Source organism: Phacochoerus africanus, chromosome 4, assembly GCF_016906955.1.
Source record: "Phacochoerus africanus isolate WHEZ1 chromosome 4, ROS_Pafr_v1, whole genome shotgun sequence".
Taxonomy (NCBI): Eukaryota; Metazoa; Chordata; class Mammalia; order Artiodactyla; family Suidae; genus Phacochoerus; species Phacochoerus africanus.
Window position 1 is genome coordinate 74,528,727 of NC_062547.1, and position 19,305 is coordinate 74,548,031.

Sequence of the window (19,305 nt, forward strand, 5' to 3'; positions counted from 1 at the left end):
AGTTTTTATATGTGGGAGAAAGACTGGGAGACGTGATGATGTGGGTTTTAAAGAGAGGAAGGGACCACAAGCCAAGAAATCGGGTGGCTTCTAAAAGCTGGAAAAGGCACAGAAATGGACCCCCCCCTCCCTGTGCCCGAGAGCTTCCAGAAGGAACCAGCCCTGCTAACACCTTGACTATAACCCAATAAGGTCCTTCCTTGTCAGACTTCTGTGCCCAGAACTGTTAAGTTTGGCATTTGTTATAGCAGCCACAGGGAACTAATAACACAGATTGGGAAACCAAGGCCTGGAGTGTGGGAGGCACTTGCCCCTGGTCACACCCCCCACCAGGAGACACCTGAGCCCATGCTTTTAACCACTCACCTGACTTGTCCCCACTCTCACCTTCAGGCTGGCCCCTGGCTCAAGTCCCTCTTGGATGCTTACCTGCATGGAGCCTGTGGTGGCTGGTCCTCTGGCTGCTGTGAGATTAAAACTTCCAAGACCCAAACATGATTAAAAATAGAACCCTCTGGTAATCCCCTCAGTCAGTAAGCGGCCTTCATACATGCTTTGTCTCACAGCTGGGCCACCAGCAGCTCTGTTCTTGTATGGGCGCAGGACCTGGGCCCACTCTTCTTTGCTGCCTTATCACTGGAACTCCACCACTGCCCTGGCTTGTCACCCTGCTCTCATGTCCTGCCCTCAGAAGCTACTAGAAGCTGACTGCACATTGTCAGGTAGCGTTAAAATGGGTTTAAGGTGGGAGTTCCCATCGTGGCACAGTGGAAAACAGATCTGACTAGGAACCATGAGGTTACCGATTTGATCCCTGGCTTCACTCAGTGGGTTAAGGATCTGGCGTTGCAGTGAGCTGTGGTATGGGTGGCAGGCTTGGCTCGGATCTGACGTTGCTGTGGCTGTGCTGTAAGCCAGTGGCTACAGCTCCAATTGGACCCCTAGCCTCCATATGCTGGTGTGGCCATTAAAAAAGGGGGGGGGGGCTTAAGGTGACTCAGCTGGTGCAGGTGGTCACGTCCCCAGATGGAGTCACCTGGGTGGGGCCAGGACCCTTACCCCACCATGTGGAGTTGGAGAGGAAGGGGACTCTTGCGGGAGGATTAGGGTGCTGCCAGGAGAGGCAGGCCTGGTGGGGTCTTGACTGTATCTAGTTGATGCTGAACAGCTCTTCCTTCACATTGAAGAGTCAGCAGGCTCTTCTCCCTGGGGAACAGCAGCAGCATGTGACAAAGATAACACGTGAGGGGCCAACAAGACAGGAATCCACTTCTGACAGTCTGTGAACTCTGCCAAAATCTCAGCTGCCCCTGGCTTTTGGCATGGGATGCCTCTACGGGGCCTAGCCTGGCCACAGGGTAGAGCTGGCTCTGAGCCTGAGACCAGGGCTCAGCAGGTGTGATGGCTGGCTCCACACATTTCAGTTTCAACACTCCCTGAGGTGTGGCCTGACTCAGAAGTTGGCTCGCTGGAGATCAGGAATATCCTATACTTACCTACCTGAGGAGCAGGACGGATCAGCTGGCATAGGTAGCTGTTGGGAAGTCCTCACCTTGAACTAGGTGAATGGGAGGCTGAGGGTTTCACAACAAAGAGATGGGACAGCACTTATGCAAAGTGTAAAGCTTTACAGATGCCACAGGTCCACATATGGGGAAGGGGGGAGCAGACACTGGACAGCCCAGAGCCCCAGGCTTGGACCCAGGACAAAGGACACACCATTCACAGAAGCGATGTGTTCGAAAAGATGACAGACATTGCCAGGTCAGGCTAGACAATAGTTTATACACATCCATGTCAGGTACGGTGCCACGCCGCACCTGTGGGGCTTCAATTCATTTACAAGAGTTTTGTCACAGCACCTGCCAGGGGTCCAGGGCACAACCAGGCTTTCCCTGTGCAGGTCATCACATCACAATAATGCTTTATTAAAGGGCAGATTAATATGCAGCTTTTGGGGAAGATTTTTACAAATATCAAAAAGAACTAATCAAGCATCCTATATAAAACTTTCCAAACCTCCAGGGAGGTCTGTGAAGCAGGACAAAGTGCTCTTTACAATAGGAATCAGGACTTTCAAGTATCTGAGAATACCCTAACCATTCTACATACATACACAGGCCAGTCCTGGTGCTCAGGAAGGGCCGAGTGAGCTGGAAGCCACAAGGCTCTCACTGGTGTCCATTGCCACAGACCCCCCAGCTCCAGAAGTGGTTCCACACGGGGCCTGGATGTCTGCAAGGCAAGAGAGGGAGGGACTTCAGCCACCGGCTGGCTGTCGGGGTGGGCAGTTAAGTGGGCGGTCCTGCCCCCTCACTAATGCTTAGGCTGTCCACCTCGTGCCTGTGTGCTTTCTGTAGCACTGTTCAGCAGACTTTACACTTGAACCTCCAGGTTTGCCCATGGCAAAGATGAGGAAAGTGGGCAGCAAGGACCAGTGGTGTGCTGGAGCTCACACTGATGAGAATTGCTGGTCTTGGGCTCCCTGCCCCTGGGGAAGCTGGGTTCAGAGGCTTCCCCTCAGCACTGCTGGTCACCCAACCCTTTGGACCCTCCCTCCCTGACAAAGCTCGTCACCACCAACTTTCAGGTCTTTGGTTTCTTACACGTAGCTTTCAGACCAGGGCAAATGCTCTGCCCAAACTAACATCAGACCAGCCTGCCCTGGCCTTCCAGGGCCTCCTCACTCAGTCCTCATTAGTCACAAGAGGCAAGCGGGGGAGTAGCAGTACCCGCTCTTCCCTCTCCTGCCAGCTTAAAGGAAAAGAGGGTTTGGGACCCTTCTCACCCCCAACATCCGAGATGTCCATGATCACACAGTCGCCTTCCTCCTCCTCCTCCTCCTCTGTGTCCGCTTGGAAGCCGTCTAGGTCCCCAGCTCCGACCTGAACAGACAAGGGTGCACAGCCATCAGCAGCAGGTGGGGACGGTGTGACCCTCCCAACACCCGCCTCTATACGCCTGACCTCTTCTACCCATTTTGGCAACAAAATTTGAGGAGTTTGTTTGAAAGGTTATGATCAAAGGAAACCTTGGGGATGCTTGTCTCAAATGAACTAATTATGTTCAGATGTCTGAAAACTATGCCCATCGTTATTTACCTTACTAAAAAAGTGGCTTGTTTATTGTTTTGTTGTTGTTGTTTGTTTGCTGTCTAGGGCTGCACCCACAGCATGTGGCAGTTCCCAGGCTAGGGGTCAAATCAGAGGAACAGCTACTGGCCTACACCTCAGCAACTCGGGATCCGAGCCGAGTCTGCAGCCTGCACCACAGTTCACAGCAGTGCTGGATCCTTAACCTACTGAGCGAAGCCAGGGATTGAACCCACATCCTCATGGATAACAGTCGGATTCGTTTCCACTATGCCACAATGGGAACTCATGTTTGTTTATCCTTTTTGAATTAGAATTCTGTGTTTCTGGTTTGGTTTGAAAGAGATTGATAAGGCACACACCTTCTCTGAATTATTGTTTGGAATAAGTGGTTGAGAAGTTAGTTGGTCAATGTTTTCTTCTTTGCCCAACAGCTTAGTCCCCTCTGCCTGAAGCTTGCTAATTCTTTAATAATTTAATTTATGCTCAGGCCAGTTTGGCCCATGAGGATGCCACTTGCACCGTGTGGTCAGAGGTCAGGAGGGGCAGGAAGTCCTCTACTGAGGGTAGAATTTCCAATGACATCCCCAAGGTGTTTTTTGGTTTTTGTTTTTTTAGGGCCACATCCACAGCATATGGAGATTCCCAGGCCAGGGGTCAAATCGAAGCTGCAGCTGCCAGCCTACACCATAGCCATGGCAACACTAGATCTGAGCCGCATCCACAACCTACACTGCAGCTTCCAACGCGAGATCCTTAACCCACTGAGCAAGGCCAGGGACCAAACATGCATTCTCATGGATACTAGTAGGGTTCTTTACCCACTGAATAACAATGAGAATTCCTCCCAAGCTGTTTTCACTGGCTTTCACCAGAGGGAACAGAGACAGAATGTGTAAAGTAACGGAACCAACTTTACACACTGACCATCCTCACAAACACTCTGTACATGAACAAAGAACTAGCAGAGGTTGTGGTGCTAGGCTATGTCTCAAAACACTTCCGGAATTTCCTCTGCAAAGAAAACTCCCTTTGCCTTTAGGGGATGACAGCACTAGGAGACCATCTGCTTTGCACCTGGGCTGCCTGGCCTGGCCGGCAAACTGGGCTCACACCCGCAGCCCCCAGTTCTAGCATAGGAGCTCAGCACTGGGTCCTCAGGCTGGGAGCCACTGAGGCAGGAATGGCCCCGAATCACTGAGACGACGCTGCAGGCAGTTTCTACCTGAGACAGGTAGAACTGACTGGCCCAGAGCAGAGAGAGCAGCTCTCAACCACACTGACCTAGAGGTTTGGGTTGGGGGAGCAACAGGACAGACACACGGATGGATCTCTTTACGGCCCTCCCTGTCCCTGGGGACTGAGTCCCTAGTCCCTCCGTGCTGAGAGCTATCAGCAGCTTGTTGCAATGGGACAGCTCTACTTGCTGCTGTTGCTACCACAGGCAGAGGGTGCAAAGCTGCAGAGAGAGCCTCAGGAGTTAGGGAGACACTTAACAACCACAAAGAACTGAGACTGGATAACACTGTTGTCCTTTTGATCACAGGATACTTTTGGCTGGAAGAGGCAAACAGAGCCCCTCCCCATTTAAAAATAAAAGCAAAAAGGAGTTCCCGTCGTGGTGCAGTGGTTAACGAATCCGACTAGGAACCGTGAGGTTGCGGGTTCCGTCCCTGCCCTTGCTCAGTGGGTTAACGATCCGGTGTTGCCGTGAGCTGTGGTGTAGGTTGCAGACGCGGCTCGGATCCCGCGTTGCTGTGGCTCTGGCATAGGCCGGTGGCCACAGCTCAGATTCAACCCCTAGCCTGGGAACCTCCATATGCCGCGGGAGCGGCCCAAGAAATAGCAACAACAACAACAATAACAACAACAAAAAGACAAAAATAAATAAATAAATAAATAAAATAAAAGCAAAGCCAAAAAGCTGAGTCACCATGGGAGCACACATAACTTGGTGGCAGAACTGGCACCTAACATCCGCTTGTCTGCCTCACTAGATCATGGTACCTTGTAAGCACATTTGAACTCTGAATGAAAATATTAAAAAATTCCCACAAATAAAAAAAAAGCCCAACCCCATCTAAAACATTCACATACATTTAGTTTGGCAACAATTATCCCCAAGGAAGTATCAGTTAGTGGCTTTACCAAAATGCAAAGGGAAGCATCCTGCCTGCTCCCAGGCCCCTAATCCTGCCTTCAAAAAGCTGTACCTGTGACCCCCGTTTGACCCAGGTGCTGTGCGGCAGCAGGCTTGCTCCATGCACACCCAGAGCTATCTTCCCATGTGCCCTTCTGGAACAACCAGAATCTTGGTGGTGGTGGTCAAGGTCTTGTTGCCCTGGCTTCTCTTGCAGCTGGGGGGGGGGGGGGGGGGGCTGTGCCAGAGCTTTCTGGCTGGAAAGACAGAGGTGGAAGTCTGCTTCCCCTTCCAGCTAAACAAGCGTGCTCCCCTGGGAGGGCTTGGCTATCCTTGTCCTGCTGCCTGGAGGTGCAGCAGCCATTCTGCGACCAGGAGGACAAGGCCATAAACTAAAGCAGGAGGGAGTCGGAGACAGGGGGAGCCCGGCCCTGGACAACAGTGTTCACATGCTCAGGACATGTTGCTAAAGACAAACCCCATGCATTTAAGGGGACACAGGGGGGTTTGTACCTGAAGCCCACAGTCCTAGGTGACCAAGTATTGCGACAAGCAGGGGGGTCCCACCTCAAGCCCTGACAGAACAGCAAGGATGACCCCCACCACTCCAAGAACCAGTGCTGAGCTTCCTTTCCCTTGAGCCACTGTGCTCTCTATGGTGTGGTCCTGGGGCCCTTTCCATGGGATTCCGAGAAGGGGCTTTTCAAACAGACTTCAGCACCTACCCTCAGACCCACTGAATGAGAACTACTGGGGCCGGCACACCCAGAACTGTGAAGGTTTTAACCTCTTCTCTGAGTCATGCTTATGCCTAGAACAGTTAGGCTCCCAGGTGCAGCAGTGAAGGCCCAAGCCCAGGCTGGGGTGCAACTCACTGGTTGTGTAGACTTCGGTGAGTTCTCACCACACTGACTGCTGTTCACAAGTGTCTCATGGGATAAAACGCCCCATTTCACTGACTCACAAATCAACCCCTCTCACCCGGGGAAGAGGCACCCAGTTTATTTGGGGAGTATTTTCTCTCTCCTGGTGGCTCTGTAAACAACAAGGTACCAGTGAAATGTAAGGATCCACGTCAAGTACCTCGCGTGAGGAATCAGGTTATGTGGACTAGATCGCCATTTTCCATGTGGACAAACACAGGTCACGAAAACACATGAGGACGAGCAGCACCAAGAGAACCGCTGTGTCCCTCATACGAGAACCTGAAGGGGGACTCATGGGGGCAGGAGCCCGAGAACTCTGCCTAGACAAAGGGGTGGGTGTCTTCCAGTCCTGGCCATTTTAAACTCCTCCCCAGCTGGTTTCAATGGAGTAGCCACACTTGCAGTCCCTCTAAGACCATCTGAAGCACAGCTTCAACACATAACAGACCATCTTGGGTGGAGGCCCAGTGAGGAAATTGCTTGTGGGGTTGGGACCACTGACTCCTAACCAGGTGGGTTCCCCCTACCCCATACCAAGCCCTGCCCAGAGGCTTCACGGGGACAGGGTCTGAGGAGTGACAGGAACAGCCAACCCGACCACACCAGACTGTTGAGAGTCCTTCCTGCTGTGACAGTTGAGGAAGATTTCCAACGCATCAGAGATATCAGCTGTCTGTGGGCCGCAGGGAGAAGGCTAGACCCCAAACTAGGGGCCGTTTCTCCTGCCTCATCCCAGTGGCCACGAAACGACCAATGTCAGGGAGCAGGCAGGGGAGCTGGGCCAAGGGGGTGCACACTCTGGCTCCCTTTTTTCAGTCACCACCCATTCCTCAGCAGCAGCTCCGGGAATGGCAGCGCCCTCCTGAGGAGGGCCCTGGATGTGAGCAGGGGATCTACCTCTCACTGCACCTGTCTCATGCTTCTAAAACTGAATTTCCCCAAATCCTAGCTCTGTGAGATGCCTGCCTAAAACGAGGACCCAGTGCTCACACCATAAACCAGGTTTCTAGTAAGAATAGATATGAGATGAACTCACTTACATCCGTATTCCAGTAAGAAAAAGAACAATCAGGGAGTTCCCATCGTGGCTCAGCAGTAACAAATCTGACTAGCATCCACAAGGACACAGGCTCAATCCCTGGCCTCGGTCAGTGGGTTGAGGATCCAGCGTTGCCATGAGCTGTGGTTGTAGATTGCAGACACGACTTGGATCTGGCGTTGCTGCAGCATAGGCCAGCAGCTACAGCTCCGATCTGACCCCTAGCCTGGGAACCTCCATATGCCGCAATCAAATATTAACCAAGGTTGAGGCTGGGGCCCCTGCCTCTGGATATAGGCAACACTGGTGACTTCACTCTGTGGACCAGTGTCTGTCTCTCAGGAAGCCTGCCCACCTCCAGGCGGGGCCATGCCCTCCCGCTTCCATGTGCTGTCAGTCTGCAACTATGCGACTGTTTGCTTCATGGACCCCTGTCTCTGTCTCCTATTTGCTCATCAACTGTCTATGAGGCCTAGCAGGATACCTGGTGCAGAATAAGCTCTTAGTAACTATGTTAAATGGATGCAAAAACTAAAAGCTGCCGTATGGAACATTATTCAGTGCTAAAAAGAAATGAGCTATCAAGCCATGAAAAGACAGGGAGAAAGCTTAAATGCACATTACTAAGTTAAAGAAGCTAATCTGAAAAGGCTATATACTGCATGATACTAACTATAGGACATTCTGGAAAAAGCAAAACTATGGAGACTACTGAAGGATCAGGGGCTGCCAGGGGCTGGAGGGAGGGAAGGATGAAAGGGTGGGGCACAAAGGATTTTTAGGGCCATACCCTATTCTGTATGACACTGTAATGGTGGAAACATGTCCTTAAATATTTGACCGAACTCAGAATGCACAACACCAAGAGTGAGCCCTGAAGTAAATGGTGGGGTCTGGGACAGTGATGTGTCCACAAAGGCTCACTGGTTTTAATGGATGCACACCTCTGGTTAGAGACGCTGACAGTGGGGGAAGCTGGGCATGGGAGGGGGGACATATGGGAAATCTCTGTACCTTCCCCTCAGTTTTGTCACCTCAATTTTGCTGTAAATCTAAAACTGCTTTAAAAAGAAAGTTCAAATTAACAAAGCCGCTGCAGGGTCTCCCCAGCCCACTACTCACCTGCCCGTCGTGCCTACGCTTCTTCATGAACTGGGTGATGCACATGCTGCCCGCTGACTTCCTCTTGAGTGAGATGGGCATCCCCTGGCTGGGCCCTGGAGTGGGGACGCTGCCACTGTCCTCCCTGGTGGCCGAGGGCACTGTGGTAACATAACTCCACTGGCAGGGCACGGGCAGGTGCTCCTGGGCAAAGCTCTTCAGCACCTGTGGGTGGACGTACCAGCACATCCTGTAGTCAGGCCTCTTCTCATACACCGAGTTCTCAGAAATAATCCGCTTGAGCCTGGCCTTGGAGGGGATGGCAGTGTCCTCGCCGGCAGTGGGGGTCTGTGGGCGGGAAGGGCCGGGGCTTGGGGGACTGGCGGAGGTGCGCTCAGGGCTGCTGGAGTCCTTGCTGAGCAGTCCTCGGCGGCAGCACTCCTGGAACTCCCGGATGATGACTTTGCTCCCATTCACGTTCCCATGCAGCAACGGGAGCAGCTGGGCCAGGACTGGCGGGGAGAGGGGGACATGGGGGGTGTGAGACACAGGGAGAACAGGGATAAACACTGCATCCGGTACCTCAATCTGTCACTGAGTGAGGGACATGGTCAGCTTCGGGAAGCCTATTTTCCATCAGGTTTTACTGAGATATAATGGACACACAGCACCGTGTAAATTTAAGGTGAACAGCATAATGCCATGACATATACACATCACGAAATAACCACTATGATAGGTTTAGTGTGGACCACCTTCTCCCAGCAGATTTAAGACACAGGAACTCGCTCCAGAAGAGATTCTGAGAAGCCAAAGCCTCACTGGGCAGGATTCGTTTGGATAAACTCATGCCTTAGTTCAGGCGCCCGTTTCCTTAGTAACAGTCATCACGTTCTCATTCTGAGTGGCAGGCCCTCTTTGGCTTTGAAGAGCTAGGGGTGCGTGTGCCAGTCGCTGAAACGGGCTGACTGAAGTAGCCGCCCCACGCTGCACTCGTGAGAACCACAGAAACGACAGGTGTGCTCAGCAAGCACTGGCATTTGCTGTTTTTGTTGCTAAAGAACTTTATTTATTTATTTTTTTTGTCTTTTTGCCATTTCTTGGGCCGCTCCCACGGCATATGGGAGGTTCCCACACTAGGGGTCTAATCGGAGCTGTAGCTGCCAGCCTACGCCAGAGCCACAGCAACGCAGGATCAGAGCCGAGTCTGCGACCTACACCACAGCTCACGGCAACGCCGGATCATTAACCCACTGAGCAAGGGCAGGGATCGAACCTGCGACCTCATGGTTCCTAGTCAGATTCGTTAACCACTGCGCCACGATGGGAACTCCTTAAAGAACTTTTAAATTACCACTCTACTTGCCTAAGAAGACTCCTGCATCCGGCCTGGGAAGTACCTGGGCCTTGGAGCAGGTGGAAGCCCAACCCCCCACCCCGCCCAGAGCTGGCACTCACTCTGCTGGTCCCTCTTCTCCCTCTTGGAGGCCTTGGGCGTCTGCTCCTCCTCGGAAGGGACACTCTCCAGAAGGCAGGCTGTGAACTGCTGCAGCACCTTCAGATCAGCGCCACCGTCCTTGTCGGACGCCCAGATGCAGCCGATCTTCACGGGCTGGAGGACGCGGAACCTCTTCCCTTTGGCCAGGAACTCGTCCCACTCCTTGGCCTTCAGTTTCTGGCGAACCTTGTGGTTCTCCGGGTCAGCACATTCCTTGTAGTTAGAGAGCAGAGACCCGCTCAGGGTCCTCACTCCCTCGCATCCCGACACCCTCGGCCCTGGCCTCTGGGGCGGGCAAAGCTATTTGCAGAGACAGGGCCAGTGCAGAAGGGCACCCGCTCAGCTCCCCAGGCTCACATCTAGTTGTCCCTCTTCCAAGCCCTGATAGGCGATGAAATGGGCAGAGAGCATTTTTAGATTGAATGACAAACGGTACTTTCACTCTTTCAGCGTCTTAGGTGCATCTGCCCCTCTGGCCACCACTGGAGTGTCACAGGTATTTTTATTATCTTGCCAGTAAGCCTCGTAACGCCACTTTGGACTTTTTCTTCCTGGCCACAGTGTGCAATGGTTTGTCATGGGATCTCAGTTCCCAGACCAGGGGTTAAACCTGGGCTGCGGTGGCGAAAGCACCAGGTCCTAACCACTAGACCACCAGAGAACTTCTCGGATTTTCTAGTTAACATGTGATCTTGGAGCTGAAATTGCCATTCTAGGCCTTTCCCACCCCAGACTAATGCCACTGTTTAAGACAGATACAGGCTGTAGGCCCGACAACACCTGTCTGCCTTGTTGGCTGGAAACATATGAAGAACACAGGCCCTTCAAGTCTGCCTCTGAGACAAAATCATTCCCCCAGTGGCGCTGAACCTGTCACGGTTTCCCCACTACCCATAACCATGATTTGGCAGGCCTTTGTAGCCCTAGAAAAGGCTCCCTCAAAAGCTCCACAATCTGGCAGACTCAGAAAGCTGCTGAGGGGGGCTGAGCCTCTGGGGCTGTCAGGAACGAGATCCATGTGCAATCAGCCTTGGGGTGAGCTGGGATCTATGTCACCACTCCCACAGCAGCAGCTATGAGCTCCACGCACCCATCACGGCTCACTCCTCACCTCAGTTACCCCTTCATCCTCAGAAAGGTACCCATGGGGCACAAAGAAACCGTCGTCCTCATCTTCATCCTCTCCCACATCATCGTCATCATCCTCAAAAAGAGAAAAAGTACGTTCATAATGTGTGAAAGCAACAGGTGCTTCATTTAAAATTTTAATCTGTGAACATCTAAGAAAGAAAAAGCCTTCTACTTCTTTGAGAGTCATTCCTATAGACACCCTAAGGGACGAGTCAAAATCCCATTAACTAATCCCATTGCGGGGGCAGAGGTATTGAGCAGAACCCAGTAAGCAGGGCCCAGAGGTAAGGCAGAGGGAGTGGTGGGGACCTTGGTGAAGCAGGGAGCAGATGGGCCCATCTAGAAGTAGGTGGGCACTGCCCTGTATAAAGGTTTTCTAAAAGCAGCTGGAAATCCAGGTGTTAAGGACACCGTCTGAGAGGGAGTCCGCTCCAGGGCTATCGAGGTCCTCTGGTGGGAACCCACAAGTATTTCTGGCTGTACTCACCCCTTCGCTGTGGGAGAGGGACTCCCCTGGCTCCTCTTCTTCCCACTCTTCGTCACTGTCCACTTCATAGTCAAGGAGATTCTAAGAAAACAAATACCCAATGGTTACTGTCGTCTTCAGGGTTGAAAGGGAAAGGCAGAGCAGAAAAGTCAGAACACTATGGGACCACAAGCCCAGCTGAAATGGCACAGAGAAGGAAGTGCAGAGGGTCCGGAGCAGCTGTCCGAATGCTCACCCTGTCCTGGGCCCAGGGGTCCCTCGGGTGGATGACCGTCGTCTTCTTGTTCCATGTCCCCCAGTATGCTGGTCGGTGATTCTCGGAAAACTGCAGGAGCTTCATCCTGCCAAACTTCCTCCTTTCGGGAACACCATCCACTTTGCCGCTCTCCACGATCACCACGTCACTGAGGAGAGAAGCATCTGTTTAGGAAGGCCCTCTATGTGCGTGCTCAGCCCTCACCAGAGTCCTTCCTCCTAGGGAAGCAGGCCATAAACACTACAGAGAGGGGTAGCATTGAAGCAGCAGCACCATCTGCCCCCAAAGCAGGCTAACATTTATTCCAGGGACATGACACAAGGAGGGAAAAACCCAATTGCTGAGTTGCTGCCCCATAGCAAATATTCAAAAGTGGGGTTGTGGAGAACAAGTAAATCACCAACAGCCAGGGAAGCTGCTGTCCTGGGAGAGCCTGGAAGCAGGACAGGCAGCTTGCACTCCGAAGCTGTGGCTTTCTGCAAGGCCACTATGCCTGAGAGGCTTTGGAGGCTCACAGGAAGCCGGAAGAGAGGTCTGATGAAACACCCAAGTCTGAGGCCTGAGGCCTGGGAGGGAGGTGACGAGCCAAGGCCACAGGACTCAGCAGCAATCAGAACCCAGGGCTCTGACCAATGGGCACACAGCAGTCTCCTGCAGCACTAACCTGTTAGAGAGGTCTGTGTTCCGGTTAGAAACCACTGTGGGTCCAGACCTCAGGGGCTGTCGGCCTTTCAGATCTTTCAGGAAGGAGAATTCACCACTCTGCTGCTGCAGGAGCTGGTCTAATTGATCACAGAGGTCTTGGTCGAAGGTGGTACGACAGCGAGGGGCGAGGACCATGTGCTCTTTAATTTCAAAAGGGGCAAACTTCCCACAGGAACCAGCCAGGGTCTGAAATGGAGAAGGGACATGATAGCGCAGGCTCAGCAGTGGCGAGGAGGAGCCACCAGACATGCAACCTAGTACTCTGCAGTCACCTGAGTCGGTAGGTCAAAGGAGAAGTGTTGTGATGCCATTTACTTGGGTTTCTAGAAAAGGCCTAGGAAGGTGACCAGCTTACCAGAGCCACACTGTTACAGTACAAAATGACTGGACACAGAGCCAAAGCCTGCCATGAACCTGAAACATGGGTGTCTGTGTCCTAAGAATCATTCTCAGTAAACCCTAGTAGGTTTGAGTTCCTTTCTCCAAGCTCCTTCAGCATCGTGAATGTCTGTGTTCGTGGATCCCAAAGCTGGCAGCACAGGAGGACAACATAGGGGGTTAGGAGGAGAGCCTACGCCTCTGAGGTTGGGTGTAAGAAAGCCAGCCTTGCACCCCAGTGAGAAAATAATGGCTGAGGTTGGCATCCTCCACTGTGCGCTGGGTGGCAGTCTCATCCGGGGGGTATTAAAAATCCCAATGCCCAAACCAGGCTTGTTGGATTCTCTGGGATGGGATCCAGGCCCCAGTGATTTTTTTGTTTTTTTTAAAGTTCCCTGGTGAGTCCCACATGCAGCTGAGATCAAGAAGCAACAGACTGTTCTTACAAATGGGTGCTGGGAACATCGGGTATCCATGGGGGAAAATGTTAGGGCCACACTCCACACCATGGGCATAAGAATTCCAACTAAGCTAAGGAATTAAGCATAAAAAACAAAACAAGCTAAAACAAAAAACCTGGACATAAATTAGAATGTGTCTATAATCACAGGATACAAAAAGCTTTCCATCCCAAAGCCATACTGCCATAAAAGAATAAAAATATTGACATTAAAATGAAAAATTTCTGGGAGTTCCCATCATGGTGCAGTGGAAGTGAATTGGACTAGTATCCATGAGAATGCAGGTTCAACCCCTGGCTTCGCTCAGTGGGTCAGGGATCCTGCCTTGCCGTGAGCTGTGGCGTAGGTTGGCAGCTGTAGCTCTGATTCATCCCCTAGCCTGGGACCTTCCATATGCCATGGGTGTGTCCCTAAATACCAAGAAAAAAAAAAATTTTTTTTTTGTGCTAAGTCAAAGGGCAAGTAATGGACTGAGGCAAAGTATGTGCAGTGTACCCCACCAAGAATGAAAACCTAGACTATATAAAATTCAGAGATCTGGGGAAAAAAGCCAGTCTTGTAGAAAAATGGGTAAGAAACAAATTGACCTGTCGCAGAAAAATAAATAGAATAACACAAAAAGATGTTCAACTGCACTGGGAATCAAGGAAAAACAAAGTGAAACAAAGATGTTTTCCCACCCATCAGGTTGGCACGGTTACAAGAAAACTCATCCTGTCTAGTGCTGGTAGCTGGCAGGCAGGGAGGACATATTTTCCTGCCCTGGAGGACTGGGACCTTCCTCTGGCATTTCCTGAGGGGAGGGCACTTGGACAATAACAAATACAACTCTGTGAACATTCATTCCCAGGACCCAGTGGCAAGACTACCTCTACAGAGGCATGTTGGTGACATTCACACCTCTCTGGAGAGGGGATCAACAGGGGAAGAGGGATATAAACCATGAACCACGTCACAAAACATTACACAGCAACGAAAAAGTATGAAGATGGGCCAACATGGTAAGAATCCAAGATACAGCTAAGCGAACAGAGTGGTAACACAGTAAATTCATAACTGTCATGTACATAAATACACAAATATACAAAGGGATGTAAATGTCCAGAGAAAGATCTGGAAGGACACCCTTGCACTGGAGGAGGTGAGTTACCTCTGGAGGATGGAAGGAGGGGGATGAAGGGGTCTCTACTGGCAGGGGCTGGTTTAGAAGGTGACTGGATGGCAACGGGGGACACAGAATTATGTGCTGAATTCCAAGTGCTGTTTTATGCCTCCCATCTTAAGCAGAAACCCTCCAGCGTGAGGACCCCTCCTCTCTTACACCTTCCCACACAGCTCCCAGCAAAAACTATTCATGAAGCAACTTCTAAACACTTGGAAAATGATTCACTTTTTGCCTTTTCAAGGACACGGTGAATGACAAGACACTCAACCTCCTGACTCTACCAAAGATCAAAGCTCCCTGGGCAGGCAGAGACCCCTCTTGATGAAAGGGGAGCCAGTGGGTCAGAAGACATCCTTTCATTTTTCAAAAGGAATAGCCTGAAAAAGACCAAAAGTAAAGCCAAAGAAAGCCAACTGCTCACCTTGGGGGCCTGTGGAGTCTTTGGTTTCTGAAAGAACCTTGTGATTTCAGCCTTCTCTGCTTTAATGCGCTGCAATATAAGAGAAGATGAGGACAAGGAAGAAACGAAGAGAATTTTTTTTGGGGGGGGGGGCTATGGCGTGCAGTGGCTTAATAGGGGATATCAGTTCCCAGACCAGGGTTGAACCCAGGCTGCAGCAGCAGCAAAAGCACCAAATCCTAACCACTAGGCCACCAGGGAACTCCCAGGAGAAACTGTTTTAAAACATGCAGAAGCCTCTAGAACTGAACCCCAAGTTGAAAGCATTATTTTTGTTAGTTCTCAAAACCCATCAGCCCACAAGCAGGCAACCTCAAAATGTCAGAGCTGGTCTTGTGGCAGAAGGACCAGGGCATCCAGCCAGCAAGCTCATGACAGGCCGGCATGAGAAACAGCTTATTTACACACACGCGTCAGTCCTTGGGGGCACTGGCTTCCCACCTCATGGACTCTTATCAGGCAGCAACCAGGTGGAAACCCCACTTCTCAACACACAGGAAGGTGCAAGTTCTGGAGGAAGATTCTACCTTTTCTTCTTCTTTCAACCGTTTCTCCTCTTCTTTTTTCCGCTTCTCCTCCAGCTTAGCCCTGTGAGACACTGAACTCAGTTTTAGGCAACCTGCACAGCCCGCGCATGGGGAATTGTCCCTGGGAGACAGGGGATGGGCATTGGGAGAGGGAGGGGAGTTTGGGCTTGGGTCGGGGAAGGGGCAACACGCACTCCAGGGCCTCTTGGCGCTCCTTGCGCCGCTCCTCCTTGCGCCGCTGCTTCTCTGCCTTCTCCTTCTCATCCTTCTCTCGCTTCTCCCGCCGCTCCCTCTCCTTCAGTTCCTTCTCCTCCTCTTTCTTCTTTTTGGCCTCCTCCTTGGCCCGCTTGGCCTCCTCCCTCAGCTTCTCCTTCTCTTCCTTCTCAGCCCGGAGCTTTAGCTGCTTGCCCAGACGTTCCTTATCCTGCAACAGGGACAGGCAACAGCTTAGCCCTGCTGGTCAGTGCCCTTCCACAAAAGGGAAGTTTCAGTCCATGGTATTTTTTTCTGGGCGAGAAAGGGGATGAGGATTAGGCCACATGGCTTCATGGGCAATTCAAAATAAGATGTGTTTACAGGAGCTCCTGTCGTGGTGTAGCGGAAACGATTCCAACTAGGAACCATGAGGTTGTGGGTTCGATCCCTGGCCTCACTCAGTGGGTTAAGAATCTGGCGTTGCCATGAGCTGTGGTGTAGGTCGCAGACACGGCTCGGATCCTGCATTGTTCTGGCTGTGCTGTTGGCTGGCAGCTGTAACTGATTAGACCCCTAACCTGGGAACCTCCATATGCAATGGGTGTGGCCCTAAAAAAAAAAAAAAAAAAGACAACAGCCTTAAATGTGGGATATGGGTCAATTTTTACTTAATTAAAAAAGATTAAGTACCTCTGGGCTGCCTACCAGGATACCTGCTATTATGTCTCAACGGAATTTATTTGATGAGAACGCCATGGTGAAATAGACACACAAAACACCCACAGGTGTTGTCTCCCTACCTTCAAAACAAAAACATTTACAACCCCCTCCAAACTATTCCAGGTTTCTTTTCTTTCTTTTGAAATGGGAGAGTGGGATAAGGCAAGGATGGGGATCTTGAGGAGTAAGTCTTAAAACACTGGGGAAAAATGAGAACACATAAAAATTAAAAGCCAAAAAAAAAAAACCTTTTTGAAATCTTTAAAACCATTTCTCAAATGAAAAAATTCTTTCTCTTTAGAACAATTTCTCAAAAAACAAACATTTCTCGGGATCTGAAAGATCAGATGTTAAGGAGTTCCCACTGTGGCTCAGCTGGTTATGAACTCGACTAGTATCCATGAGGAATGCAGGTGCGATCTGTGGCCTCAATCAACAGGTTAAGGATCCAAGTTGCCATGAGCTGTGGTGTAGGCTGCAGATGTAGTTCCCAGACCCCTAGCCTGGGAACTTCCATATGCCTTGGATATAGCCCTAAAAAGAAAAAGAAAAAAAAAAAAAAAAAGATCAGATGTTAAGGAGGGACCAAAAGTGATCTCTGACTACAGTAGCGTCCTTTCATCACCAGCAGGAGGAAATAGCTGGTTTCTTAGATGTTCTTTAAAGCAGGAACGTTTCATTTTATTACCACATCAGATCTTCATTCCAAAGAATTCATATGTGGCCCGGGGCATTGAGTTATTATATAATCTTGAATTTATATGAAATAAGCTTCACCTCCCAGGTGGAAGGAATAATCTCCTAACACGGCAGGGGGTAATTTTCAAGGACCAAAATCATCAGAGGTGGGCTTCCCACCTTTGGTAAGAGCCGGACAATGCAGTTTTTGGTCTGGACCTGTGCTTATCTCCTTGTCCCTAGAGAATATTCTACCCTCTGCCCTGATCAACCTTTGCTCCCTTTCTCAGAAGCTATGGAGGCATGCAGTTAGAAGTATGCGAACATTCTTGCCAAGTACCTTCCACACCTGATACATGGGATACTTGAAGAAGGGCTGGTCTGGACCAGTGCAGGTGGTAAGGAGTATCTCTGCTCCTAAGAGGACAGAAGGCTTTTGGAATCATGGGTAAATCAGATCTCTTCAGCCACACCCAAGTCCCACCCCATCCCTGTCCCCCAGGGGCCTATCTTTGAAATTCCAATGAAGAATGAGATAAATTCTAAAGAGCCACCAAAATCTGACCCACAAAAATTGAATACAACCATATGGTGGATGGTGCAAGAAGCACCTAGTGAACTCACAGCTATCATTAACACCCCTTCCCTGAGCTGGCAGAGGGAAAAAATCCAGGGCCTTCTCTGCCCTTCACCCAATAGAAAGACCCTTTCACTGCTGTGTGTGAAACGTGGTAACCCCCAGATAACAGAATCAAAGACTTGGCAGGGAACCATTAAACAATAATCACCCATCTGGCGTAGAGGCCACCAAGGTACAGCACCTGGGAAGGCGAGAACTTCGATCTATGCATAGGAGCCTGTGCAGGGAGGACTGAGCTCCTTGTGTATGTATCTTTTTAGGGCCACACCCACAGTACTTGGAAGTTCCCAGGCAAGGGGTCAAATCGGAGCTGTAGATGCCAGCTTACACCACAGTCACAGCAACGCCAGATCCAGGCCACATCTGCAACCTATACCACAGATCACAGTAATGCCAGATCCTTTAACCCACTGAGCAAGGTCAGGGAGCGAAGCCACGTCCTCATGGATGCTAATCAGGTTTGCTACCACTGAGCCAAAATGGGAACTCAGGACTGGGTTCTTTTTAAACTACAATGGAAGGGCCAGTAAGCTCAGTTAGAACGTGGTGCTAATGAACCACAATGGAATGCCCAACTACTATGACAGTAGTAACAAAAGCTTAGAAAAGACTTCATGCAAAGCCTTAGGATTCAGCAAAGCTAAAAATGATGCAATCCATAAGCATGGGACCCAGCTATGTAAACTGAAGCAAGAGTCAAAGTGATGGTCAAGACAGGCAGGCGAAAGTGAAAAATGGACCAAAGAAGTGCAAACGGCTTTGCTTCCTGTGTATTGCAAAAAGCACAACAGAACTATTTCAGGGGAAACATCTTACTCTTTGCAGTCTCATCTTGTTCTTCTCTGCGGATTCTTTGACCAATTTCTTACTCATCTGAAAGGAAAGACATTGATCTGTAAACACAGATTGTTTCAACTACTTTAACATGTCTAATTCATCGCACAGTACTTGGGAAGGGGAAGGAGGAAACACTATGTAAATGACAACAAAGAAAACTTCCAGGTGACCAGTTTTCACCAAACAAGACCAAAACATCTTATTTGGGTCATAAACTCTAATGATTGAGCACACACCTGCATCTGGAGATAAAAGAGGAGACCAGGAAGCAGATAATGAAAACAGGAGGCAGAGAAGCAAAAAGGAGGCTACACTTGAAAACAAAGCAAAGGCCAGTGGCCCTGGCATCAGGAGGACAACACAGATTGGTAGGTCTGCAGCCAACTGGAGAGGACATGGTCTTACAGGCTCGAAGCCCAACACTAGGCCCCTTCTGATTTTCCCAAGAGAGGCTGACAGTGGGAATTTTCTCTGAAGTATAAGTACAAGCACTTACAAAATTGTACTTCCCAGGTTTTTGGGGTTTTTTTTGCATTATTTTATTACTCAATGGATTGTTATTACATTTATAGTGGCACAACGATCACAACCAAATTTTATAGCATTTCCATTCCAAACCCTCAGTGCATGCCTCCACTCAACCTGTCTCATCCATTTTCTTTTTTTAAACAAGTTGAAAGGTCTGTGACAACACTGAATCCACTAGGTCTATCAGTACCATTTTCTCATCAACATTTGCTCCCTTTGTGTTTCTGTGTCACATTTGGGCAATTCTCACACTTCAAAGTTTTTCCTCATTATATTGTTATGGATCTGTGGTCAATAATCTGTTATGTTACTGTTGCAAAGATTACAACTTGCAAAAGGCT

General features: G+C 50.2%; 1 protein-coding gene across 2 annotated transcripts in view; it reads right to left on the reverse strand.

Moving 5' to 3' along the window:
- Positions 1-1,765: 1,765 nt before the first annotated feature.
- The window catches only part of CHAF1A (chromatin assembly factor 1 subunit A), a 30,321-nt gene continuing 12,781 nt past the window's right edge, over positions 1,766-19,305 (reverse strand). For both annotated transcript variants that reach the window (XM_047777467.1, XM_047777468.1), the window contains exons 4-15: positions 18,416-18,472; positions 15,561-15,790; positions 15,367-15,427; positions 14,801-14,869; positions 12,335-12,561; positions 11,650-11,818; positions 11,415-11,495; positions 10,908-11,000; positions 9,757-10,009; positions 8,320-8,810; positions 2,789-2,885; positions 1,766-2,235 (exon numbers count right to left, since the gene is read on the reverse strand). In XM_047777467.1, the coding sequence (XP_047633423.1) occupies positions 2,135-2,235; positions 2,789-2,885; positions 8,320-8,810; positions 9,757-10,009; positions 10,908-11,000; positions 11,415-11,495; positions 11,650-11,818; positions 12,335-12,561; positions 14,801-14,869; positions 15,367-15,427; positions 15,561-15,790; positions 18,416-18,472 (1,929 nt within the window). In that variant the 3' untranslated portion in view covers positions 1,766-2,134. The remainder of the gene's footprint in view (positions 2,236-2,788; positions 2,886-8,319; positions 8,811-9,756; positions 10,010-10,907; positions 11,001-11,414; positions 11,496-11,649; positions 11,819-12,334; positions 12,562-14,800; positions 14,870-15,366; positions 15,428-15,560; positions 15,791-18,415; positions 18,473-19,305) is intronic.